This window comes from Heloderma suspectum, chromosome 5 (assembly GCF_057233095.1).
Source record: "Heloderma suspectum isolate Gila_16-S chromosome 5, 16-S_ref, whole genome shotgun sequence".
NCBI classification, from domain to species: Eukaryota; Metazoa; Chordata; class Lepidosauria; order Squamata; family Helodermatidae; genus Heloderma; species Heloderma suspectum.
Window position 1 is genome coordinate 86,482,758 of NC_139462.1, and position 27,187 is coordinate 86,509,944.

Genomic DNA, 27,187 nt, shown 5'->3' on the forward strand with positions numbered 1-27,187 from the left:
TTAAACAATGCACATGATTTATTAGGTTCCCATATGAAAGTTAACAGTCAAACATAAATATTTAATAAGTTAAATCCTGAACAATCTTGATTGAAATGGTAGGTCACGTTTCTGATATTACTCTTTACATAAGTTGTAAACTTCTTTAAAAAGATTTGTGTTTGCAAGCACCTGATGTAGTCAACTCTTCAGTTTTCTATGTAATTAACTGATTTATTTAGCTAGCCCTAAATTCAGAAATATACAAATTATGCCAGTTGTAATCACAATCCTGTGTTTGCCTTTTAAGGTGCCAACCAGCTGTTTGATAGGATAACAGCGGATGGCTACACTGAGTCTAAGAGCCCCTGTAGCCAATTAAGGCCTTTCAGCAGCAAAGCCTCACACATCATTGAAGTGTTACTCTCTGACTGTGCTCTGCTAGACAGCCATGCCAAGCACACATCAACAATGGGGGATACTGCATCTCCCATCTACCTCCATCAATGTTTTTGCAGAACCTAGTTCTGCATGTTGTCTTCAACCTGGATCAAGGTGAAAGGCCACAACTCAGAGAAGCCCTTAGTTGTACTCAAGAGAACTTGCATCCTTTTCTCTGAACATTACAAGCACCATAAATTTGGGGGATAGGGTGAGAGCTCCACTAACACACACACTTTTATTCATACCTGAAGACATTCATTATGTTGCACATACCTATGTGTAAGTCTATTTGAAGTCCATGGGAATTAATAGCATTAATTAAGCAAGGGAGGAAGAGTAGCATTATGTCAAATGTATACACTTGCACAGAAATCCAAGAGAGTGAACATGTTAGCCCTGTGGACAGCCCTGGAGTAAAAATAAACGGAGAAACCACATTATGGCTGCAGTACTATAGACTGCTAGACCAAGAAGATGTGGTTGTTTCCCCTAGAACAAATTACAGATGTTCTAAGGAAGCGAGAACCAGTAGTAATGGAAGACTTCAACTACCCTGATATCTGTTGGGAGACAAACTCTGCTAAGAATAGAATCTCTAATGAATTCCTGACATGCCTTGCTGACAACTTTCTATTTCAGAAGGTGGAGGAAGGAATGAGGGGATTGGCTATCATCAACTTGATCCTAACCAATATGGAAGAGTTGATCAATGAAGTTAAAAGTAGTGGGTACTTTGGGGGAAAGTAAATGCTTGAGTTTTTGATCTTAAGGAAAACTAAAAGTCAGCATGGTACTTTGGATTTCAGGAAAGCTGATTTTAAGAAGCTCAGAGAAACTCTAGGTAGGATTCCATAGCTAGATATGGTAATAGGGAAATGGGCTTAACGTGGGTGGGAATTCCTGAAGGTATTCCTGAAAGAACAATTGCAAACCATTTTAATGAGAGAATAAAATGGGAGATAACTAAAAAACCCAACGTGGCTGCACAAAAAGCTTTGTGGTTAGCTGAAAATTTTAAAAGGACATGTATAAGAAATGGAAAGAAGGTCAGGTTACCAAAGATGAGTTTCTCAGACTTCTAGGGATGGTGTCTGCAAAGCTAAAGCTCAGAACAAGTTGAGGCTGGCAAAGAACGCCAAGAGTAACACAAAGGAATTTTGAAGGAAGAGGAAACAACAGGCCTGCTGCTCAGTTAGGATGGTAAAATGTTAGCAGGTGATAAAGAAGGCCAAGCTGCTTAACTATTTTGCCTGTGTCTTCTCCCCAAAGATTGCAAATTCTCTAAGGTATTGTGAAAGATGGTGGGTCAGGATTACAGTTTACTCTTTTTAAAGTATTTTATATCTACATACCTTTAAAATGAGTTAAAGTCTTCAAGGTCAAATGAACTGCATCCTAGAATACCAAAGAGGAACTTGCTGAGGTATTCTTAGAACCTCTGTCAATTCTATACTCTTTGAGAATGAGTGAGATGCCACAGGACTGGAGATAAGAAAGTGTCCTAATCTTTAAAAAAAAAAAAAGGGGGGGGGAGATCTGGGAAAATAGAGACCGGTCAATCTGACTTTGATACTGGAACAGATTATAAAGGAGTCAGTTTGTACGCATCTGGATAATACAATGAATAGTAGGAGCCACAATGGATTTCTCAAGAATAAATCTTGCCAGATTAATTTTATCTCTTTCTTTGGTTACTTAGTGGATTGTGGGAATGTTGTGGATGTAATTATCTTGATTTCAGCAAAGCATTTTACTAAGTTCCCTGTGATATTTGAGTTGGCAAAGCGGTAAAATGCAGGGTAGGTGATAATTCCATCAGGTAGATTGATACCTGTTTAGTGAACCATACTCAAAGAGTACTCATCAGTGGTTCCTCATCAAACTGGAAGGAGGTTCCATTTTATTCCACATCTCATCTGGAGTACTGCATCCAGTTCTGGGTGCTGCATTTCAAAGATGTAGACATGCTGGAATAGGGTCAGAGGAGGCAAAAAAGATGATCAGGGCACGAAAAACAAGTTCTATGAAGAAAGGTTGAAGAAACTGGATATATTTAGTATGAAGATGATTGAGGGGGACATGAAAGCACTCTCCAAATACCTGAAATGATGTCATGTAGAATTTATAGGAGGGCAGATTGTAGTTGAACATTAGGAGAAACTTAAAATGGCAATGATGGAAATCAATTACCTCCCTCACTCAGGTCTTCAAGCAGAAGCTGAGCAGCCATCTATTCGGAATGCTCTGGCTCTGGATTTCATGCACCGAGAAGGGGGTGGACTAGATGGCCTATAAGACCCCTCCAATTATGATTCTAGGTGTGTGGAAGACTGCAGGTCATTATGTTTAACACACATATCCTGAAGACCTTTTTCTAGCATGCTAGAAGGGGCTCAAGAATTTTTTAATCCAATCTGTAGGTGAATGTTTTAAAATACCTACTGCTACTCTATTTTTAAACATGGTATATATTGTTTAAAAATGCAAAGTCAAAATTAGGAAATGGGACATACATTTTTACATGCCTCTTCGAATACATAAAGAGAACGATTTGATACTAGCTAAGAACTACAAAGTGTGTTTAGGAGTGGGTTAAATGTATATTCTATGTACAAAATTACTACATGTACAACCCCCATCCCGCAAACTCTAAACTGAAATGTGAATTAAAATGTAAACCTATATAGGTCTTGGATCCAGTTTGGAACAGAGTCCAAGCAGCTTTTGTCATCTATTAAATGTAAGATGTGATGTGACTTTTTAACTTAAAAATATCCACAGCATAAATGGTATTCTTCAGTGGCCAAAATGCTCTGACAAGCCTTGAAAGCATTTTAATTAGCTATTCAAGCAAACTTAAGACAGAGTAGTATCCAATAGGGCTGGTCCGCACACAACCCCTACTATACGTAGTTGCAATATAGCACTTCCAGAGCAAGCCCTGACGCATTTGAAAACGCTGGTTTCTGGAAGTGGCGAAACCTGCCCTTTTCATAAACCAGCATTTTTGCATAAATTGGGGCTTGTGCCCAGAAGTGCTACATAGACAGGGGCCTGATGGGACTGGCCTCACACACACTGCCCCTGTTGGATTACTACCAATAATTACCTCGGAACTTTGATTCTGATATATAATTGTACAGGAAAGCCAGTAGTTTAACCCTCAAATCATTTTGAAAAATTGCACTCATGTGTAATGACACCAGTCCTAACTAGGTTGACTTGGGAAAAGTTCCCATTGATATCAACACAGATAATTTCCAGGAAATTATGTTTAAGATTTGGCTGTAGCACTGTTACCAAAATTAACAAAGTTATCTTGAAAATGCCACATTTTATTGCTCTTTATGGTCTACTGTGATTCTAGCAGTAGTAAGTTACTTGATCTGGTCCTTTCATCTTTTTTACCAAGGGGTCAAAGAACTACCACAAATCTACATATATTTCCATTCCCAAATAAGAATTTCTGAACTCGCCATTTATTTTACTGTTCTAGTGATGAAAATGTTTATCTCTGCAGATCTTAATGCAACAAGAGACTGATCACCCGTTTAGAGTTAAAATGGCATCAATGCTCTGTTCCGCTAGCTTTCATGTGACAAAGTAGAAACCTTAATGAGAAAAGTAAAAATCTTTTGTGAGCATAGACACAATACAGGGGATCTGCTTCTTTCCATGGAAGCCTGGATGGTTTGAAGAAGAACTGAATTCTGCAACCTTGCGATTTACACGTGTTAGGATCTGCATAAGTTCAAGTTTTTTAGCATATTGTTTCAGCATCATGCACAGCGACTGTATAAACCAGGATCCGTCTGATGAGTTCCTCCATGAGTAATAGCCTATAACAGAGAAAGTGAAAGGCATCAAATACTTTTTTTAAAATGCGGTTATAAAAGCCAGCCATATACTTTGCTCTCCCAGAGTATTAAGAAATTAACAAATCAAGTATTAAATGAAGGCTTTTAGAAATTGCTTCACAAAACCCAAAAAGAACTATTGAGGTACCTTTGTTGGCTAGGAGATACATTAAATGATAATTAAAAAAAAAACCTATCTATGGACTGGATGCAGTTGAATTTTTCATGACTAACTTGATTCTAATGGGTCTACTCTAAGCATGATGAAGTTTGGATCCAATCAAATGTATTTTGACCTCTTTCATCATTTATCTTACCAGGAGCAGTAGAATATGCATATAGGAAGTCTGCTTCTACAGGTATTTTCTGACACAGGTTTTCATCTGGGCTACTGTCTGTTTCAATACCAGAATCAAGGTCTGTTCCTCTACAAGCCTACACCAAGTAAAACAGAAAAGTAAATGCTTGTCATAAATATTACCATCAATCTCTTCTCACTAAAAATGACATCATCTGGATAAAAATGAACACACAGGGAATAAGGGAACACTTTAATGTGAAAGATGCATATAGCAATTGGGAGACTTGCAAGGCTTGACATGGTTTGAGTTTCAAGTGGAACCTTGAAGTTTTGCAACACCCCAAAGTGGCTCTGAGTCAGATCAAAAGCTTACAGCACATTTAGAGTACTCTGCTGGAACTGTGGTCGCAGATAACAGAACACCCTAAACTGTGTTTTGCCAGTGGAAACAATACTCAGGAAATGGTTTTGTGAACTGTTTATTCCTTGAGCCTTGGTCAAATGACGATAGTTAGCTGTTTTAGTTGAATGAGAATCCTGGATAATGCTTCAGACGGATTTTCAGATATATAAGCTTTTTCTAACTAGCACGAAGTCAAATCTGCAAGTAAATCTACAAAAATTAACAGATTATGCAAAATTTTCATTTCCTCACTGACCTCATTTTCTAATGAAAGGAGTACTGATTATGAGGCTTGTGGGGGAATGAGTGCTGGACCTGGCAGATGTTCATATTACTGTACAAGAATGATTCCACGAGCTTCTGGTAGGAATGTCAGAAGATAGTGAAATGTAATTACTCATATCCCCAAGTACTTGGCTGTAGGCTCCAGAAGGTTTCCACCTTGTCGGCATTTCCTCATTCAAAGTGCATATGAAGTAGCTAAATGAGCTCATATAACTCACCAGGAGAGGGGAAAGCAGGTGAACACCATCCTCAGGTGCCTGCTCCAGCTGCATTTTCTCCTCCCCCACCACACACATTTAGCTGGGGAAGACTATCTTATCTATTAGAAATGGTAACCAAGCATATTTAAGAACCTATCAGCCACCCTAGCTTCTTATTTGAAAAGTGACATTTTCTTCCCTTTTATAAATAATTCCCTTAATAAACATCTCAATTTTGAAAGGTTGTCTCTAATTGTGGCATCAGTCATGCCACAGGAACCAGGTTACTGAGTTTCTTTTAGGTACAGAGGGTTTATTTGGGGGCAGTGGTTAAAGATTTTATAGCTGAGGCAGCATTCTCTAATGGTGAGGTCCAACTGGGAACTTTATTTAAAAAAACTGGCAGTGAGTTCCACAGACCCAACCCTCAACTTTAAATTAAACAAGATCATAGGTGGGATAACCCACACATTGTTCTGTTCCATGTGGAGGCACTAGCACGATAACATACAGTATTTCTCTCACATGTAGGTTTTAAGACTACATTCACTGACTGCTACAGCATCTAACCAGAACAAGCCCAGAACCATAGGAGTCAGAAGAACAAAATCCAAACTGCCAAGAATGCACATTTTCTTCACAAATTATGATATGATTATTCTAGTCACATGTTGGGGAACTCAGTGTGATTTGGAGCATCCCTAAATGTTTATCAGCAAAACATACATTTGATCAATAATTTTAATAAAGAATGGAAGATATAACTACGCTGGTAAACTTATGGAGCGGTTTAAAAAAACATTTGTCCTATGGCTTCGAGTTTTTCAGAAATTCTACATCTCTGGTCTTCTTATTATGTAGTTTTTAGAAATCATTTTGGTGGCGTGAAAGCTGGGTAGCAATAAATGAACACTTTGTCTTAAACATTTTATTCATAATTCTAAAAGAAAATATTTCATAATTCAAAATTGTTGTATTTTTCAGGAAAAACACAAAAAGGTCCTTGGAAAAAACAGAATAACCAGTATCCCCCCTCCCCCGCCCTGAATTTTTCCAGGCCTTCACAACTCTCTGTGTATCATGATCAAAGAGCAAGGCAACATACAGAAGCATCCTTAGTAGCTGTGCCACAACTGTGATCAGTTGGAGGTTTGCCAATTTCTGAGCTTGTAAGATTTTCCTGTTTTATTTTCAATGGGCAGATATAAGAAGGAGAGGGCAACTTTAATCACTCTCTTAATTCCATTTATATTGTCATTTTTTAGATTGTTACCTTATCCAAACATGAGGGATGCTATGTAAACTGAACAATTAAATTAGCATATAGCAAATCCTAATCTATCAACATTACCAGTCACATTGGATATATTTTATATCCTCTAAAAATGTAGCTGTATATCTGATTCCCATCATACATGAACACCTATATAAAATTCAGTATATAAAATTTCTTTATCTTTGAGGCAATCTTTTTATTAGAAGCTTTACAGACTTGTCATCTGTCCACTTTGTGCAATTACCTGAATAAAAAAGAGCTTCGGCTTTCCTGCCAAGGTCTTGCATCTGTCTCCTCTGAAGAGACTGGTTAACATTTTCAACTCTAGAGGACCATCTGTGCCATAGATCAGTCCATCCTCCCCGTGGCTTAACAAGACACAAGCAAAACTGTTTCTCTTGTTGTGATCATCCTTGGCAACTTAAAAGAGAAAATAAACAATTTTTAAGTGTTCAGAAAGTCTAGATACCCATTTGATGTTTCTTGTTGGACAAAAAGATTTTAGTTAATAGCAAACTTCAAGCACAGTAATGCCTTTCTTCAGGGGCAGGCCTAGACTAACTGTCAGGAATTGACGTCCTAGGCGAACCATGCAATCAGCACCCCAAGCCCCAAGGGCAGATCTAGGCTGAGGTTTTTGGTAAACTGGGAAACATTTTGCCCCTATTTTCCGTTTAATGAAGAGGCAACCTCCCTGCAATCTTCGGAAGCAGAAATATTATCATTTATAATAAAACACACCCAAAATGTTGTTATTTTTTACTAAGCACTGAATCAACACAGAGGGGCTGATAAAAGGAGACAAGCACAGCCATGGAGGGAGGGTCCTGGTTGCATCCTTGGGGTGACATGGCTGACAAGGCACTGCCAGCCCCTAGCAACTGCTTGGGCGGGGGCCCTCTCATCCCTGCATCCAACTGGGAGCGGCAACAGAGCAGGAGGATATCCTGCATCACCTGAGGGAGGACTGGGTCCCAAAGGCAGGCAGGCGGCCTTAGTCCCAACATCCCCAGTCGGTCCTTCACTCACCTCCACCGCCTTGGTCATATTACCTCTGCACATGCACAGGAATTGAAATAATGACATCTTCGTTATTTTATTTGTATTGATTTTTAAATTTGTATGTTTTCCTCGAATTTGGTGAATTTGTATTTATTTAAAACATTTGTATCCTGCCCTATATCATTAGGATCTCAGGGCGGCATACAGATAAGATCAATTTAAATAGTGTAAAACAATAAATATCAATAGCTAAAAACATATTAAATCATTAAGCTAGATTATCCAATTTAAAATCTAAAACAATAAAACAGTTAAAACAGTGTGCAAACTCAGGGAATCCAATTAGCTCTCAAAGACTTTGGTAAAAAGCCATGTTTTAACTTGGCACCGAAACCAGCGTCTGCACCAATCGGGCCTCTAAGGGGAGGTGCCACAACCACATTCCACAACCGGGGTGCCACAGCAGAAAAAGCTCTCTCCCATGTCCTACCATAGTGTATATCTTGCACTGGTGGGATGCAGAGGAGGGCTCCTCTAACACATCTCAATCCTCAGGCAGGCATATATAGGGGGAGGTGCTCCCTTAAATATCAAGGTCCCAAGCCGCTTAGGGCTTTAAATGTTATCACTAGCACCTTGAATTCTGACCGGAAATGTACTGGCAGCCAGTGCAATTCCCTTAAGACCAGTGTTGTGTGATGATCAAGTCAACTGCCGCATTTTGTACTAGCTGCAACTTCCAAGTCATCTCCAAGGACAGCCCCACATAAAGTGCATTGCAGTAGTCTAATCAGGAAGTTACCAGTGCACGCCCTACTGTGGCTAGGTTTTCCCTGTCCAGGAAAGGCTGTAGCGGGCGGGTCAGCCAAAGCTGGCCCCAAGTACTCTGGGCCAATGTCACCTGGGGCTCCAGTGACATTGATGGATCTAGGAGAACTCCCAAGCTACGCACCTGCTCCTTCAGGGGGAGTCAAACCCCATCCAGGACAGGTCGCTTACCCAATTCCCAGACTAAGGAACCACCAATCCACAGAGCTTCTGTCCTGTCAGGATTTACCTTCAGTTTATTGGCCCTCATCCAGCCCATTACTGCCTCCAGGCACTGGTCCAGCACCTTCACCACCCCAGCTAACTCCAACGACAAAGAGAAGTAGAGCTGAGCATCATCAGTGTACTGGTGACACCCCACCCAAAAACTCCTAATGACTCCACCCAATGGCTTTATATAGATGTTGAACAGCATGGGGGATAAAATAGAACCCTGTGGCATCCCACAGCTTAATACCTATGGGGTTGAACAGGAATCCCCCAATACCACTTAACTTGGTACACTAGGCCTAATTCGCCTATATGGGCAGGCTGCCCCTGCCTTTCTTCAGAACAGCCAACAAAAGGATTATTCTTGCTTTAAAACAGGTGTGGGAAACTTGTGACCTTTGAAATGTTTTGGCCCACAGCTCCCATGATTCCTCACTATTGGTTTTGTAGGCTAGGGTGAATTTATTTAGGCCAAAATATCTGGAATGCCACAATTTGCCCACCCCTGCTCTAAAATGAGGGCTCTGAAAGTAAGGTAGATATAATTGTTCTGAAGTACCATTAAACAAGTGTTTAGTACTTTATTTTCAAGAGTAAGGATAGTTCTTAGATCTTCATTAGGAATTCAGAGACCACAACTCACAAATTAATCCATTTTGGAAGTAAGCTGTATGCTCAAAGGAAAGACCCACATGAATCTTTGACTTTGGGGGGGAACTTGGATGGGCAAGCTAGTTTTTTGAGCTGATCATTGGTTTATTTGTGGGTCTTACATCTAAAGCTGCTTATCACAGGGAACACTACAGCCCCAAACTCTTACAGCACTTCTAGGAATAATTTAAGATCTGATACACAGCCTGTATGCCCTGTATAAAAGGGCAAGGACTAGGCAGAAAACTTGGAAGCAATTTTACTTCTCTATTTTCCTACCACTTATGTGGTAGTTTCTGCTTTTCATAAAGTAATATTTGACATTCAAAAACTTTCAGACTGGGCCTAGACATGGGAGCTACAGTTAGTGCAGAATGCATCTGCTAGATTTCTGTAACATGTTCCTGACAGCAATCATATAGCGCCAGTTTTAAAGTAACTGCACTGGCTGCAAATACACTTCTGGTTGGAGTTTAAAGTGTTAGTGATGATATGTAAAAACTTGCTAAAACTCCCAAAACATCACACTGCCCCTGCAGTATTAATACTTGAAGGATAAATCCTGCTGCAATGTCAGACAATCCTTTTGATAGGCAAGAGGCAGTGTCAGCAACCGTATTGTATAAATAAAACTCAAAAAGATATTTATTGAAACAACTACTATTGGGAGAGAAATATGTAAGGAAACCTGCCTGTGAGAAATGATGGGATAACAAAGCAGGACTGAAAGTGACTTTTTATATTCTAGGGTGAATTCTAATTCTACAATGAAATATTTTCCTAAAGGGAGAAACATATCTTGCTATCTTTCCTAATTAGGAAGGAATATTCTTATTTAACAATTTAGGCTCTGAGGAAGCTCTTCAATGTAAAAATACCGAGACTGTATTACTAAAGAAAAATAATCCAAAGTGAGTGATGGTGATCTGCGCATAGAAGCAGGCTTATGCACATTGATTGAATTCCACGCATGCAATTAAGTGCTACATGGGGTAAAATTTCCATATCTTGTGGTAGGGCCTAGAAACACATGGATTTGTGATGGATCTCATCCACGTATGCATTGCCTAAGAGACGATTAGAGCGGTCAATTTTGCTCTCCTACTGCTGTGTGGACTGGTCTAAACTAATGGTCCCTAAGGGGCCGTGGTGGCTTAGATGTTAAGATGTTGAACTGCAGACTGGAAGGTCGGCAGGACAGCAGTTCGAGACCTGAGTGCTGCGTGATGGAATGAGCTCCCGTCTTCAGTCCCAGCTCCTGCCAACCTAGCAGTTTGAAAGCAAGAAATTGCAAGTAGATAAATAGGTGGGAAAGGTAACAGCGTTCCGTGTGCCTCGGTGTTCAGTCATGCTGGCCACATGACCACAGAAGCGTCTTTGGACAGTGTTGGCTCTTCGGCTTAGAAATGGAGATGAGCACCACCCCCTAGAGTCGGACACGACTGGCTGGGGACACCTTTACCTTTAATGGTCTCTAACATTTTGGGGCCCGTGGGCACATTTCGGTTTTTAAAAAGTGCCATGGGTGTGTTCATGGGGGGCATAGCCAGTCACAAATGCAGGGAGCCTCCCTTACACACACACACACAGAGTGCACCCACCCAATGTAAGTCAGTGGGTCAATTTCGACACGGATTTGCAGGGGAGGTCACAGTGCCAAAAACAGCTGGAGATTGGGGAGAAACCCATCTCTTACCAAGGATGAGGTTGGGGTGGGCTTCTTCCCCATCTACAACCGTTTTTGGAGGTGTAACTCCCACCTGCAAATCAATGGAGAAATCACTCCATTAACTTGCATGGGGGTGGGGGGAAATCAGCGCGAGGCAGTGAGTCCATGGCAGACAACTTAGCACGGTCTCATGGGTGCAGTGGCACCTGTTTGCACTGCACCAGTGATACCAGATTCAGAATTTGCCTCCCTATTCCAACAAGTGACTGACAATGTCAAAGCAGACCATCTGTTTGGTAGTTATCAATACTTTCAGATCCTCACATATAGTGTGCATGCAGCCTGATGCTATACATAAAGATCTGTGAATAGGAAACCTTCACATTTCTGTCATACTGAGTATTCTACTACTAATTTAATTTCCACAATTTCCCATTCCTAAAACAATGAACACAGTACTTATGTTCATAGAAACATAGAGTTGGAAGTGGCCTACAAGACCATTGAGTCCAACCCCCTGCTCAATACAGGAAGCCTGATTCCCTGGCGGTCTCCCATCCAAGGGGGACGGGAAGCCAGTGTAAAGAGAAAAAAGAGATTGACATAAAACACAATCCTATCTGTGTTTATTCAGAAATAAGTTTCACTGTGTTGACTGACACACCCTCACAAATATGTGTGCGTAAGATTGCAGCCTAAGACATACATCTAGATGAGATTACTTCACAGAGGATATTGCTTTTCAATTTACATAAGACACTCTTTTGCTTCTTTTATCCAGTACAACTTATTTTATTATCTCTAGTGACACCCTGTGGTAATGATTTGATGCCCGCACAGCACACTTCAATAATAGTCCTTGAGATGTCTGACTTGGCCACAGTGACACATGCCTTAGTTACATCTCGTTTGGATTACTGTAATGTGCTGTACGTAGACTCATAGGGTTGGAAGGGGCCTACAAGACCATCGAGTCCAACCCCCTGCTCAATGCAGGAAGCCTGATTCCCAGGCGGTCTCCCATCCAAGTACTAACCAGGGCTGACCCTACTTAGCTTCCGATGTTCTGACAGCTGGGGAATCTTGCAACACAATTGGTAATGCATCCATCAAGTTGCTACTCACCGTTTTGCAAAACATCAATGATTTCTTTACATGCAAGATCGTTGTAAGGCTTGATGGTATATCCCAAGGTCCTGAAAGTGTCTATGATGCGTGCAGCATCTGCATCTGTACCGGATCGATATGCCATCCCTTTGGATTTAAGAAGAAAAAGACAAAGTTACGGTGACTGCGTTTTAAAAACTATGTATGTCTCATGGAAATTCTGCTCAGAATTATACTCATGCACAAAGTTAGCACAGTTGATGCCAGATGACTTTTCTCACATATTTAAGTCATAAAGATATAGGAAAGCAGTTTAGCCTGGAAAACACAGCCAGAATTGAAATAATGCCTGCCTTATAGTATACCTTACACTTTTAAAGGGAATGCATGGTTTTATTGTAGCTGGACAATCAACCTGGGATAAGCAGCAAAACACAAGGTAAGCAAGTTCAAATGGACTATCTTGTACATTTTGCATGTAAAAAAACCCATGGTAACTATAGCAGTATTTTATGTTATTGTAACAAGTTAATAACATGTCTGGAAAAAGATGTCTGAATAAAGCATACAAAGAAAGAAGTAATCAGTACTGTGGAGTTTTAATTACCACACAGCTTTAATGAGCTTACCAGAAAGACTGACAATTTCATCATGTGTACACTAACAGCAAATAACATCTTGAAGTGAAAAGAAGTGCTCCATTTTCCTGACTGCAAATTTGAAGCTATGCTTTTATTATGCATTCTTTAAACAATTAAAGTAAGTTTATGAAAATATTTTCTGTCATACCAAGGCTGCTAATCAGAATATTTCTTGCCCTGGGGCAGCTGCTGATCAGAATGGGTATGACTAGAAATCCAGAAATGGGAATAATATTTATTAATGTTTGCCATGGCCCCAACTCCACAAATCTCTGGGTCCCAAAATAAGTTATGGTGCTAACATGCAACGTAACTATTTGTGACAGTTTTAAATCATGTCCTTGGCTATACCAGGGCAAGTCAGTAGTATTAAATAATTTATCGTATTTGGGCTTATAATGGTTAATCAATGAACAATTACAAACCCCTTTCATTGACTAAAAACTGCCCCCGATTAATTGGGCAACAAATTGTTTAAAAGTTAATTGATTTTAATACGAGTTATTAAAGATGGGTTCCTCTCTCTGGAGGGAATGCTTAAAGATGGTGGCAAATGCATTATGTGTGCACATCATCTAGAAAGGGTGTTTTCGATGGTGGCCCCCCAGCTCTGCAATGCTTTCCCAAGCCAAGCTTGCCTGGTGCCCACACTACTATCTTTTAGGTGCCAGGCTAAGGGTTTCCTGTTCTCTCAAGCTTTTAAAATCTTTTAAAGTCCTTTAAAATCTTTCAGTATTTTTGTGGAGGTTTAGTATTTTTGTGAGGGTTAGTCCCTGCAATGTGATTTTACCTCTTATACCTGATATTGTATTTTATGCTGCATTGCTATGTTCATTAGTTCTATACTGTTGGTTTTATTTGTATTATTACTATTATTATGTATTACTATTAATAATGAGAGCTCCTACTTCGTATGCTGTATATCCTTCGGACTAGCCAATCAACAGATTAACTCTAGAACTGCAGATATAAATTAGATATACACAGCATATTATCTTAGGTAGTTACAAAGCTGTCTCTGAATGCCCATACGTGTTGCCTCAGAGGGTATTGTTCCTGTAATGGACCTATGCTAGGCAGGGGTGCCAAAGCACCTTTGCATAGGGCATGAAGAATATGCCTCATCACAGTCCATGCAAGATTTCCTCCACTACACTTCCATCTTCGTTCTGGGTCTTTGCACTCTGGGGCACTTTTCTGCCCCTTGAAAAGGAGTGCCATCAGGTAATGGAAAGTCTTTCCTTCATGTCCTAGGTGGCTGAAGAAGCATTCTGGCTATGTAACTGCATGACTGCTAGGGCCACCTGGCTCTCTTCTGAACCTACAGTCAGGGCCAGAAATATTGGAACAAGGATAACTGTTTTGGCAGTTGGCCTCTGTACACCACCACATTGAAGTTGAAAGAAAACACACCCAGATGGGAGCGAAGTCAAGACTTTCAGCTGTAATTCAAGGGGTTTGACAAAAGTGGGGCACTAACCATTCAGGAAGGACAGCCAGTGGCATACACACACACCCATCGTTGGTGGCTCATAAATAAAGGAACAAACCAACATAATTTCAAACTTCAGGATTGCCTTTAATACCTGGACGAAAATCCTTTGCAGTCAATGACTGCCTGAAGTCTGGAACCCATGGACATGACCAAATGCTGAGTTTCCTCCCTCAAGATGTTTTGCCAGGCCTTTACTGCAACTGCCTTCAGCTGCTGCTTGTTTGTGGGTCTTTCTGCCTTCAGTCTTGTCTTCAGGAAGTGAGAAGCATGCTCTAGTGGCTTGAGATCAGGTGACTGGCGACATTCAAGAACATCCCTCTTCTTTGCCTTCAGAAACTCTTGGGTAGCTTTTGCTGTATGTTTTGGGTCATTATCCATTTGCAACATGAAGCGGCATCCTATCAGGTTGGCAGCATTCAGCTGAATCTGAGCAGAAAGTATAGCCCTATACACTTCAGAATTCATCCTGCTGCTTTTATCAGCAGTCAGGTCATCAATAAACACCAGTGACCCGGTTCCATTGGCAGGCAAACATGCCCATGCCATCACACTGCCTCCACCATGTTTCACACATGATGTGGTATGCTTTGGATCATGAGCTGTTCCTTTCCTTCTCCATACTTTTCTCTTCCCGTCATTCTGGTACAAGTTAATCTTGGTTTCATCAGTCCAAAGAATCTTATTCCAGAACTGGGCAGGCTTTTTTAGGTGTTTGCTGGCAAAGGCTAATCTGGCCTGTCTGTTCTTGAGCGTTACCAGTGGTTTGCACCTTGTTGTGAAGCCTCTGTATTTACATTCATAAAGCCGTCTCTTGACTGTAGATGTTGACAGTGACATGCCTACCTCCTCAGGAGCATTCTTGACCTGGCTAGAAGTTGTGAACAGGTTCCTCTTCACCACGAGCAGAATTCCACGGTCATCCACTTAAGTTGTCTTCCGTGGTCTTCCAGGCCTTCGGCTGTTGCTGAGCTTGCCAGTTAAGTCCTTCTTTTTCAGGATGTTCCAAACTGTTGTGTTGGTCACTCCCACTGTTTTTGCTATCTCTCTGATGGGTTTATTTTGTTTCCTCAGCCTAATGATGGCCTCCTTCACTCGCATGGACACCTCTTTGGACCTCATGTTGGGAGTTCCAGTGAACAGCTACCACATGCAAATGTAACACTCAGAACCACCTCCAGGCCTTTTATCTGCCTGACTAGTCTTGGGCTACCCAGGAAACAGGCCACACCTGGCCATGCAGCTGCTTGTCAGCCATTCCTTCCATTACTTATGAGCCACCAACGATGGGTGTGTGTGAATGCCACTGGCTGTACTCCCTGAATGGTTAGTGCCTCACTTTTGTCAAACAGCTGAAAGTCCTGACTTTGCTCCCATCTGGGTGTGTTTCCTTTCAACTTCAATGTGGTGGTGTACAGAGGCCAACTGCCAAAACAGTTATCCTTGTTCCAATATTTCTGGCCCTGACTGTATAATCTCCAAGTCCCCAGTCCTTCTAGCTATGAGTGACAGTGGTGGCTTGGCTTTATTTGCTGTTTTCTCATATCTATTGCCACACTGGCTCCTCCTTACCTTTAATGCTGCTGCAGACTTAAAAGTTTCCTGAGGCAGAAATGGGATGCTGGAATTCTGTCCTGGGCCACTTTACACCACTCCTGGCCTGGAAGTATTTACATTTGGCCATACTTATCATGGTATAGAGCTGCCAATAACTTCCCTCCCAACACCCTGGCTCAAAGAACCGGCTTCCTAGTGAACGGAGAGGAGAGCACTCACCCTTTGAGCCACCGCAGGGTGATTACTAGAGAGAATAAAATATTGATCACTTATCAGAAGGTTCTTTCTGATTTGGTGCAATGGAGGCATCCACAAATGGGTTAATTCCTCCTACCGCAGGGATTATATGACCACAGAACTTTGCTGTTGTCCTGTAGCTCCGCCCTCAGTTCCATTCCGTGACCAACCAAAGACAGAAAAGGTATTCGTGGAGCAGAATGAAAAAAAAGGAAGGCGTGCAAAAAGGAGGCACTAACAGCTGAGAGAAGGGGCTCAGCACAATCTGGAATGCTTTGAGAGCAGAGACCAATTGCACGTGTACCTTTTACTCACCCATAGGGTATGGTGTGGATGCCTCTGTCACACCAAACCAGAAGGAACCATCATGGCAAGAGACCAATGTTCCATTCTCAGTTTGGTGCACAGAAGCATCCTTGAATGGGATGTGTACAAGGTACCTCACTAATAGGGTGGGTTAGTGGCTGAGGTTACAAAGGAAAGAGAGCTGGAGGTGGTGCTACAGAGTAAACGGTCTCAGGCAGAGTTCTGTGATCATGTGATCCCTGCCTTTTTGGGTCGCAGTGGAAGTTACCCATATGTGGATGCCTCTGCACACCAAACTGAGAACACATGTGACCAGAAACACTTGTATAAATCAATAGTACTTAACTATGCTTAAGGCATATTGCTCTCATTAAGACTCACAGCCCAAATCTATGCAGATTAAGGCATGCCTAAACCTATTGATTTCAATGGACTTCGGGCATCTAATTTTGCAAAGCTACAAGTTGTCACTTTATAGGGAGTATATTCAAAACAGTCACATTTGACAATTTAAAACAAGTTACATTTTCATCTTTTGAACTTAATGAAGGGGAGCATTAACAAAAAGAAGAAAGCACAATAGAAAGATGGTCTTTACCAGTAGCTGGATGGAAGTTTTTATTGTTGACTAAAACACACATCCCCATTTCTGGACGGTCCATTCTGTAACTCTCATCTGCCTGTATCACAGAATCCACAGATTTGCTAACAGGTATGCTCTTCCTGTGAAGAACCAGACAATGTAAAGGCTAAATAAGATGTTCAAGCACAGAACTGAAAAAGACTACATTTTCTGATTTTATATTTATGGGGTGTTGTTTAAGTTCAGATTATGAATGTTACTGTCAAATGAAAAATAGCTAGCAAAAACCTTGGTAAGTAGCTCCTTCAAATGCACAATATCTTCTAATAAATAAATCAAAGCAGTAAAAATATTTATTTGTATTACTTTCACAGGTAAATGTGAGGACCAAAGGACAGCAGAGATTTGATGACAAAATAACCCACCGATCCCTTTGAGTAATTGAAAAAATAACAAATTAATATGATATAGCCCCTCCAGACTCCCCTGTACTGTTGAATAGCATTCAGGATGCTTTGTAATAAATAAATATGTTAGAACCATATGAAGAATGAATAACACATATAAAAAGGCCTTTTCACACAAGAAGCTTAAATTGGTAAGGAATGCAATGAGTGCATTCCATCTAGTCCATCTAGGGTCCATCTAATCCAGCATTTTGTTCACAGTGCCCAAACCCCCATGTAGGACATGAGTGCAATAGCACCCCCTCCCAGTTGGGTTCCCCAGCAACTGGTGGACATAGGCATACTGTCATACATATATATGAGGAACAAACTATACCAGAAGTGCTCAGATTAACTGTATTCTCATTTGTAAAATGGCCAAAGGTCCTTGAAAAGTACCCAATAAGCTTTTGGACGTTTTCAAGTGCTTTTTAAAGGTGGAGGAGGAAGGAGCCAGTCTCCACCAAATCAGGTTTCTAGAAGCAGAACTAAAAATATTTTATCTTGGGTCATTTTCAGTCTTAGTTCTGCTGCCAATCATTCACAGCCTGCCTCTTACAGATCTATGTTTATGTGCTCATGTTATGAGGAAATCTAAAGCAAAGTGATGTACAATAGCCAGGTGATGCCTCCGAAAACAAATAGCTGACAGTAGGACTAGGAGGGTATGCACTCAGTTGATAAGATGATAGTATCTATCTATGCTCTCCCCTGGAGCAAAATTGCCTGTACATCTTCAGAAAGGTTAGGACTACTCATGGTCCTAAAACCACAACATACTGAACTTAGCTATGAGTTATTTGTGAGTGGCCAAGTTTGCCAATGACACCAAATTATTTAGGGTGCTTAAAAGAAAAAGGGATTGTGAAGAGCTCCAAAAGGATCTCTCCAAACTGGGAGAATGGGCATCTAAATGGCAAATGTGGTTCAGTGTAAGCAAATGTAAAGTGATGCATGTTGGGGCAAAAAATCCCAACTTCAAGTGTAGCCTGATGGGATCTGAGCTAGCGGTGACCGACCAGGAAAGAGATCTTGGGGTTGTGGTGGACAGGTCAATGAAGATGTCAACCCAGTGTGTGGCCACTGTAAAAAAGGCAAACTCAACGTTAGGCCTAATTAGAAAAGGAATTAAGAATAAACCTGCCAATATCATACCGCCCCTATACAAATCTAAGGTGCGGACACAGTTGGAATAATGTGTACAGTTCTGGTCACCACACCTCAAAAAGTTATTGTAGAGTTGGAAAAAGTGCAGAAAAGGGCAGCTAAAATGATCAAGGGGCTGGAGCATCTCCCCTCTGACAGAAGGGATACAGCTTGGATTGTTTAGCTTGGAAAAAAGGAGGGTAAGGGGAGACATGATAGAGGTGTACAAAATTATGCACGGTGTGGAGAACGTGGACAGGGAGACGTTCTTCTTCCTCTCTCACAATACTAGAACCTGGGGTCATCCTATGAAGCTGATTGGTGGGAGATTCAGGACAGATAAAAGGAAGTATTTCTTCACACAGCACATAGTTAAACTATGGAATTTGCTACCACAGGATGTAGTGATGGCCACCAATTTGGATGGCTTTAAAAGGGGGTTGGACAAATTCCTGGAGGAAAAGGCTACCTATGGCTACTAGTCCTGATGGCTATGTACTTCCTTCAGTACCAGAGGCAGTGAGCCTATGTACATCAGTTGAGGGGAGAAAGGGGTGGGAGGGTGCTGTTGCGCTCATGCCCTTCTTGTGGGTTCCCGGTTGACAGCTGGTTGGCCACCGTATGAACAGAATGCTGGACTAGATGGAGCCTTGGTCTGATCCAGCATGGCTCTTCTTACGTTCTTATGAGTAGTTTGAGGGCTTGCTTGTATTTCCTTCAACTATTAATCCATCACTATATTACCCAGGCAAATTCAGCCACAGTTGAACTCTACTGTGGGTGGAAAGGCGGGATATAAATTTTATACATAGATAGATACACACTTGTCTTCAAGGTTACCTGCCTTTCCTAACTTATTCATGTGATTTTCATATGTATAAAATGGCAGTTCCCATAGAATCCCCACCCTAGTTTTTGGATAGAACTAAGGCTCGAGAGCTGCTGCACTCCTCATCACTGTTTGCTTGCCTTCTCTTTCACTGTAGGATAATGGATACGTGACAGGTAGTGGCAAGGAGGAGCAGCCACCACCGCTGCATGCTTGCTGACTCACCCTTAGTTGGTACCAGGTCCATGGGAGAGTAGGTGCACTGAGGGGTGGCCACTCCATATATGTTAAGGAGGCTCACAGAGTGCTCCCATAACCCTGAATCCTGCACTGGCTAAGGAAAAAGCAACAAACTACTACCAATAAAAAGCCCCACTTACCCTTCAGAACCAGAGAGGGTTTTTGCATCAGTCACAGTCTGTGGCGATCTCAGAATATGGTTTTTGTCTGCCATAGTTATTTCTGTTTGAAAACAAAGTACAAGATATTAGATATTTCTAAGAGTACTTCCCCCCACCCAATTTTGTATTGTGAGTTTTAACAAAACAAACCGAAAATATAACAAAACCAAAAAAGAGGGAACAAAATAAAAAAAAATACAACAACATATTCTAAAATTCTCTGTTTCAAATATTAGAATATTTAAGAAAAAAAGGGAAAAAATAGGCTACACATACACTTCAGTAAAAGCAGAGCAAATATCTACATATAAGTCCATCTGCAAGTTATGCCTATATACCACTCTTTCAAATGTTGCTAGGACTTCAGTCCATTGCGTTATAGGAGGTGGGCTTTTATCCTTCCAATATCGTAGTATCAGTCTTTTAGCAACCAAAAAGGCACAAAAAATCCATTGAAGCTGACCGTGTGTTACATTCCAAGAAGCAGGTAAGTAATTTAAAAGAACATTTACATCAGTAAATATTAAAGAGCTTTCCAATACAAAATTTATCCGTATAATAACTTTCTCCCAAAAGGAGGCAGCCACTGGGCATTTCTAAAACGTATGAATAAGAGAAGCATTGACTGCATTACACTTCCAACAATTAGACAAATTTGACAAGCCGTTATTAATAAGACATTGTGGTGTCCAATAAACCAGAAACAAAAGATTTTGCTGAATAGGATGTAACCGAAGATGCACTGAAATGTCTGATACAGATGCCAAGACAGCAGTCCATTGATTAAACAAAATAGGACGTTCCAATTCCCTCTCCCATTCCTGCTGTAAACCACTTGTATCATATTTATTAATTGATAATAAATGTTTGTAAGTATGTATCGTAGGTCGATATAGCCAAAATTGTGGGAGGAGCTCTGTCTTCCTTGATATGCCGAGAACCTAATGCCATCCATTTAAAGAGAAGCTCCAGACAAGAAGATTCCAACATTGACCAAGGTGGAAAAATCTAAGCTGAGTGGAAAAGACCAAAATTTAATACAGGGCAGCAAATAGGCCTGATGGTACATAGTCAGATCTGGAAAACCGAACCCGCCTTCATTAATTGGAAGTTGCATCATTTTAAAGATATCCTTGGTGGAGAGGAACTCCAAAAGAATTTACGAAACAAAGCATTAGGTTTTTGGAAATATTTGCTAGGTATATGTATAGGGATCCTCTGAGGGATGGTATTCATCTTAAGTGTATTCACCTTACCCCATAAACTCAACTTTGAAGATGCCCACCTATCTATATTTCACGAAACATCATTAATCAACTTGTTTAAATTTAACCTAATGATTTGAGATATATCTCTAGGAATAATTATTCCCAAGTAAGTAATACACTCTGAGCACCTTCAAAATTGCCAATTGGCAAATACACTAGAGTATACCCTATCTCCAACTGGCATTGTTTCCGACTTTGACCAATTAACTGAATTGGACAATTCACCAAAGGTATTAATCAATTTCATCAAAGCTGGAACAAAGACTTCTCTTTGGATTCTGGGCGGCATTCTGAGAGTACTTTTTGCAGAACTAAACCTTTGGACAAAATGCTTTTGATTGACAAGTAATGTCAGGCTCTTTGTCAGAGACTGACTGAGATAATTATTTTTCATTTACTTTCCAGAAACTTAGGAGTTGTCTCCTAAGTATCAAATGAATAGATTAAAATAGGAGCTGCCTCCAGTCCCCTCATACAAGGAGAATATAATCCTAACACGTATCATTTTAATATTTATTGGACATCACCTTGAGAGTCTGACTGAAAGGTGGTATAGATATACATTTAGTAAATAAATATTCTAAAGGGTTATCATTCTAGCTGAAATTCTGAGGACTGTGTTTTTTTGTAAACCCCAGAAGAAAACATACAAGGGTAGCTTATATATAGTATTATTGGAGATTCTACCATTTCAGTGAGTATGTTTATGCCAGGATGCTCACAAGAAAATGAAATTCCAAGAATTCTCTAAGAATACCGATCTTTAGAACACTAGCTACATAGATAGTTTTAAAATGAAATATAGAAAGATGTCCTTGCTTTTAAAATAAATGCACTTGGGTCTTTAAAATGAAGCAAGTTGGCCACACGTGTTTCAAGAACAAAGGGCCACAAAAAGATTTATCCATAAGCAGACATCCGTTTTGATTGTATGCAGTCAGACACATGCTCTGTCAGCAATTATTTGTTTCTGTTCCACAGCACTGATGCTAACACGGAGAAGCATCAAAGCTCTTGGGAGGACAATGCTGTTACTAGCCAACTTTGCTAGGTATTAAAGCATTACCTCATCTTGGTTAGCTAATGCACTGATGTCATATTCTGTCAAGCAGAATATACACTTCTCCAGGGAGGATGATCTCATTCTATGAAGGATGAAAAAACGAGCTTTCAAGGAACAGTCATAGCTAATTGGTGTTCTGTTTTTTGATACTCCCTCCCCCCGCACCCTCACTGATAGAAAGGTTTTCAATGTCATAGAAAGTTAAGCGCCTTCATGAAAATGTTAACAGCAAAACAGTTGAGATGACTCACAGCAAAGTGCAGGCCTTTTTATGCATAGCTTATCATCTAGGGCAGTACAATTATTGATTTTTAAAATCCATTCCTTAAATTTAAAGAGTCTGAAGATCTAAAATATGGCACTCTTTATTTACTTCCAGACTGCTGGCTGCTTCAGGCAAGTATCAGATAGGAAATACGGGGCAGCACCCAATACTGAAGCTGTGCTCCCACTCGATGTGTTGCGCAAGTAGGACCTACTGCTCACGCAACAGAAATAGTGATTAAAAAAGCAACCCCGGAAAGACACAAAAACTCTCCTTTCAGGATCAGGACAGGTCAGCAGAGCTTCCTTTTGCAAGCTCTGCTGGCCTGCCCCATTCCAGAAGTGAGCATTTCCACTCATTTCTGGTAGCTTTTCTCACCGCTAGCTCCCTGTTGCACAAGCTGTGGCAGCATGTGGACAAACTTGGATACTGCCCATAATAAACACAGCTGTCTTGCACAGTATTACCTACTTCGTCACACAGAGTAAACTGAAATATTATCTGAACAGAGATATTTCCAGAAGAAATTCATGCAGTGTTTTATGTGTATCAGTAGTTCAACTTTAGTTACGTTCCTTCAGAGCCACTAATTCATCATGTTCCCAATAAAAGTATTTTTGAATAAGTACCCTGCACAGATTGACATGGATGCTTATCATTATTCAACATTATCACAGCTTATATTAGATAAATGAAATGTGATAACATACAGAAACAGGCTCCAGACTTCCAATTATAGACACAATGACCCAGTTTGCACATCACATTTGGCCCAAAATTCCACTCCCCTGGGAGAAAGCAGCTAGGGAAAAGCAAGTCTGATTACAAATATGACTTGTGAGAAAAGGGTTAAAGCTTCCCTTCCCGCATACTGTCTGAATGAAGTTTGCAGCCCTCAGTTTAATTCAGTTTTTAACAGTAGGGAGACCACATAGGCTTTGTGTAGTTTGAACCCAAGATGCACCAGTGATAGGCTTTGGTGGGAGGGGCTGTAGCTCAGCAGTAGAGCATATGCTTTGCTTGCAGAAGTTCAGGGCTAGGAAAAGATCTTACCTGAAACCCTGGAGAGCTGCTGCCAATCACTGTCAACAATACTGATCTGGATGGTCCAGTGATCTGACTTAGTAGAAGACAGCTTCCTATATTCCTAAATTGTCACTATAGTTTTGCTGAATAAGGAACTTACAGACAAATGTTTATCCTGCTGTTAAACATGCTGAAACAGTGCTCCCGCCACCCACAAGTCACACAAAATGTGCCGATTTACCCATGCTGATCTCTGCCAGTCCAAATTGACTAGGTGGATCCTATGGATAGCACAGTGCAAATCAACAATTCTAACCCCTTACTGGTACATGTTGGCTGTGGTACTTTTTCTACCTTTGCAGTTGGGATGCTATAAATCACCGAGGGAACCTGCTGTCTGAATGGAGTCTCAGTCTGCCTGTTCTTTCAGGTATTATTACATCAAGCTCTTAACAAGGCAATATAAAATACTTTAGTTTCTGGATATATTTTTTATGGTGACTTTTTCACAAATATGAAATACGGAAAATGTTTCCAGACCTTACAACATTAGTGCAAAACTTCACAGACTAGCAGAATGCCACAGATAATTGAAATGAGCAAAACTGGTTAGCTTATTGTGCAACGCCAAGACACTTCCTCTTTGCTATACAAGGTCAAACTATGTACTATCATTTTCACTTTTAACAGGAATACATTATTAATGGCACAACAGTGCAAACATTCAAGTTCCTACAGGCATCTAAAAAGCAGGCCTGGTAACTGGCACATGGGTTGCTGCAGAAGTCAGAAAGTAAGATCTCCTTCTATCTGACTCCTACATTTCGCAAACATATTTACATTCCTGGGGCAATAGCGAACTGTGTGAGTCCATTAGTGCAAATGTGCTAGTGGAAACTAGGTTCTGAACTATGTGCAAGAGAAGAATCCAACTAGTTATGCTTGTGCAAGCAGTTTTGCATAACTCTTGCGCAACGTTGCGCAATTGTTTGCACTCATTGCGCAACATGCTGTCCAACTGCTCACACAACCAGCTGCACAAGCTTAATGGGTAACTGTTTGCACAACGGAAAGATTCAGCGGTGATCTGCTAGCGCTATTCTGAGTTTGAGGAATGTCACTGCTGGATACTGCCCCTGGTTCTAACCAATGTTTCTCTTCAATTACAGCACTTTTTATCAGCAGTGTTAAGGGCCATTAGATGTCACGTTTCCTTGGATAATTGACAAATTCATTCTCAAAGACTTTAGTTTCTGGCAGAGAACTGTTAACATGAAGATGACATAGGGCTGTATTCAGTGGTGTTGTCCCACCAGCAGAAGGGAACAGCTGGTGGAACAAATTTCCCCTTACCCCCTGCAGCCCTCCAAATTCGTTCTAGAGGGTTGGGGGACCAAAAGTGTTTCTGTAAGACAAGCAAAATGTCTTAGGCAGCTTTGCACTTCCTTTGTCTTTAGTCATAGGGCAGTTTCATCTATTAAGGGCGCAATCCTATGAATGTTTGGACAGAAAAAGGTCCTACAACTCCCAGTCAGTCATGCTGGTTGGGGCATGATGGGAGTTATAGGACTTTTTTTCTGTCTAACCATGTATAGGATTGTGCCCTAACCCTAAGCGAAGCACCTTGAGCCTGGACTAGTCCTAGAATAGCGTAGAAGACTGCCTGTAAACACCCATGAACTCATTGTTCCCATGTTGAGATCAGAGCGAGAAAGCCCTATCAAAGGCAAGCTCAGGATTTAAATCTGGTAACGCTGGTAAATCAGGTCAGCAGTTCGAGACCCGAGTGCTGCGTGACGGAGTGAGCTCCCGTCTTCAGTCCCAGCTTCTGCCAACCTAGCAGTTCGAAAGCAAGAAATTGCAAGTAGATAAATAGGTACCGCCTCGGCGGGAAAGGTGACAGCGCTCCGTGCACCTCGGTGTCCAGTCATGCCGGCCACATGACCACGGAAGCGTCTTCGGACAGCGCTGGCTCTTCGGCTTAGAAACGGGGATGAGCACCGCACCCTAGAGTCGGACACGACTGGTTGGGGACACCTTTACCTTTACCTTAACGCTGCTAAATACAAAACAGAACAGCTGGCTTTATAGGCAAGCTTTCTGATGTACCAAAATGCACACACAACCTTTAACTGTGGTTTAATTAACCAGAGTAACTTAGCTACCTTTTCCTGTTTTGGAACACACAAAGATTACATTCTCCTACTCTTGCAGGATACAGCTGAGAATTAGCTTCTACAGAAGATTGGATAGTAATGGTTATCTGCAGTGTATTTTTTTAAAAAAACTTTATCCCTTCCTATATCCTGTTACAGCAAGATCTTGAACGTTTATCGAGCAAAAAAAAAAAAAACTGGCCTGACTTCGCTCTATGCTGTTGAACGAAGCGAGCTGTGCGGTTAGTAACACGTCTGCATCTGCCTGTCCCCACTCGAGAAACGAGAGCGGCTCTCTTTTGTTTCCAGCTCAGCCCCTACTGTGCAGCCTCCACGTTATTAGTCAGCTCCTCGCGACGAGGTCCATCTTTTTTTTTGGTTGCTTTTCAAAGGTCGGCCGGCGTGCGTGCGTGATAGATGCGCCGGGGTAGGAGTAAGCGCGAACAATAACAGCGATGGCGCCTCTCGGTCGCTGAGCCGAGAGAAAACTGGGGCCGCTTCAAAGCGCCTCCTGCGCCCCTCCTCCGCGGGTGCACGCTCGGCTGGAGAAGCAACAGTTTGGCTGAGAGAAACTTGTTCCCTCCGCCGCCTGCCTCCTCGCACGCTTCTTCCCAACCAGGCGCCACACCGGGCTACGGCGGGAGGCGGCTGCTAGGGGGCTTCTCCCCACCCAAAACGGAAGCGGCACCCAGCCGCCCCCCTGAGGGGAGAGAAAGCTGCTCGGGCGGGGGAAGCCCCCGCCGCCCCCGCACAGCCACTGACCTCTGACGTCTCTTCCTGCCCCGCTGCTGCGGCTGGAGGCTTCCCGCGCTCTCGAGCCAGCCGTCTGGCCCACGGGGCTCGCCGCCTCCCTCCTTCGGTGCTTTGCTCCCCCGCTCCGCCTCCCTCTCGGCTCCGCCCCTGCGAGGAGGGGGAGGGAGCGGAGGCGCGAGCCGCTGCCGTAACGGCGACGGCCCCAGCAACAGGGAGCTTTATCCAATGAAAGGAGCGGGAAGGCGCGGGCGGCGGCGCTTCTGCCCGTTTTCTCTCCCTCACGCCCGAGCGACTCCGCTCACACAGGGGCGTGTGAGGCGGCGCCCGCCCGCCCGCTCCGCTTCAGAGGTGGGCCGGCCGTTCACCGCTCTGCGCCCGCTGCCCACCGTTGCCTGCCGGTTGCTAGCGCGCCCTTGAGATTGTACTTCGATTCAGCCGCACCTGTGTGGATGCTGTAAATATCAGATCGCTTTGTTTTGAAATTTGGCATAGTGCCTGGGAGTTACGTAACGTACAGCAGAAAACATATTACTTTGAGGCAGCTAGCTTTTTTTTTTAAAGAAGTGTTTTCTGACAAGTGCAGTTTGGAGCTAAGGTTGTGGGGCACGAAGGTCATCAGATCCCACTTCGGCTCTCTGTTCAGCGTTGATACATCGCGCAATAATTCTGACAAATGGGTAGGGATCCAAGGTCGCCCTGGGAGTAGTACAGGTATTATTTCCCTTACCGCTTTTTTGAAATGCACTTGTATACGATATATTTTGTCAAGAGGACAGCTTTGAATTGACAAGGAATTGTGGGCTGAA

At 41.9% G+C, this 27,187-nt stretch overlaps 2 protein-coding genes across 29 annotated transcripts in view; one reads left to right on the forward strand and one right to left on the reverse strand.

The window, feature by feature from the left end:
* CASP3 (caspase 3) lies at nt 1-26,679 on the reverse strand. Of its 7 annotated transcripts, none has more exons than XM_084856590.1 (8): nt 26,391-26,501; nt 22,185-22,263; nt 19,830-19,915; nt 17,044-17,168; nt 12,231-12,359; nt 6,990-7,165; nt 4,598-4,715; nt 1-4,262 (listed from the first exon to the last, which is right to left on the reverse strand). In XM_084856590.1, the coding sequence occupies exons 2-8, from the start codon at nt 22,260-22,262 to the stop codon at nt 4,036-4,038; spliced, it is 939 nt and encodes a 312-aa protein (XP_084712716.1). In that variant the 5' UTR covers nt 22,263; nt 26,391-26,501; the 3' UTR covers nt 1-4,035. The 7 variants fall into 7 exon arrangements, with proteins under 7 accessions (XP_084712716.1, XP_084712720.1, XP_084712717.1 ...); XM_084856594.1 differs by having other exon boundaries at nt 19,830-19,911; nt 26,391-26,461; XM_084856591.1 differs by lacking the exon at nt 26,391-26,501 and adding an exon at nt 23,500-23,574.
* Nucleotides 26,678-27,187, forward strand: part of PRIMPOL (primase and DNA directed polymerase) — a 42,904-nt gene continuing 42,394 nt past the window's right edge. For 14 of the 22 annotated variants that reach the window (XR_014792143.1, XR_014792142.1, XR_014792145.1 and 11 more), the window contains exon 1: nt 26,678-27,092. The gene's annotated coding sequence lies outside the window, so the exon portion shown is untranslated. The remainder of the gene's footprint in view (nt 27,093-27,187) is intronic. The other 8 variants (XR_014792144.1, XM_084856572.1, XM_084856584.1 and 5 more) reach the window with 1 other exon arrangement.

Excerpts from the sequence above, each read along its gene's own strand:
- CASP3 (XM_084856589.1), bottom strand. The coding sequence starts at position 22,376 with ATGACATTGAAAACCTTTCTATCAGTGAGGGTGCGGGGGGAGGGAGTA. Across the intron at positions 19,916-22,184 it reads CATTAGCTAACCAAGATGAG|ACAGAAATAACTATGGCAGA; the intron begins GTAATGCTTTAA and ends CTTTGTTTTCAA. Across the intron at positions 17,169-19,829 it reads ACCCTCTCTGGTTCTGAAGG|GAAGAGCATACCTGTTAGCA; the intron begins GTAAGTGGGGCT and ends GGTTCTTCACAG.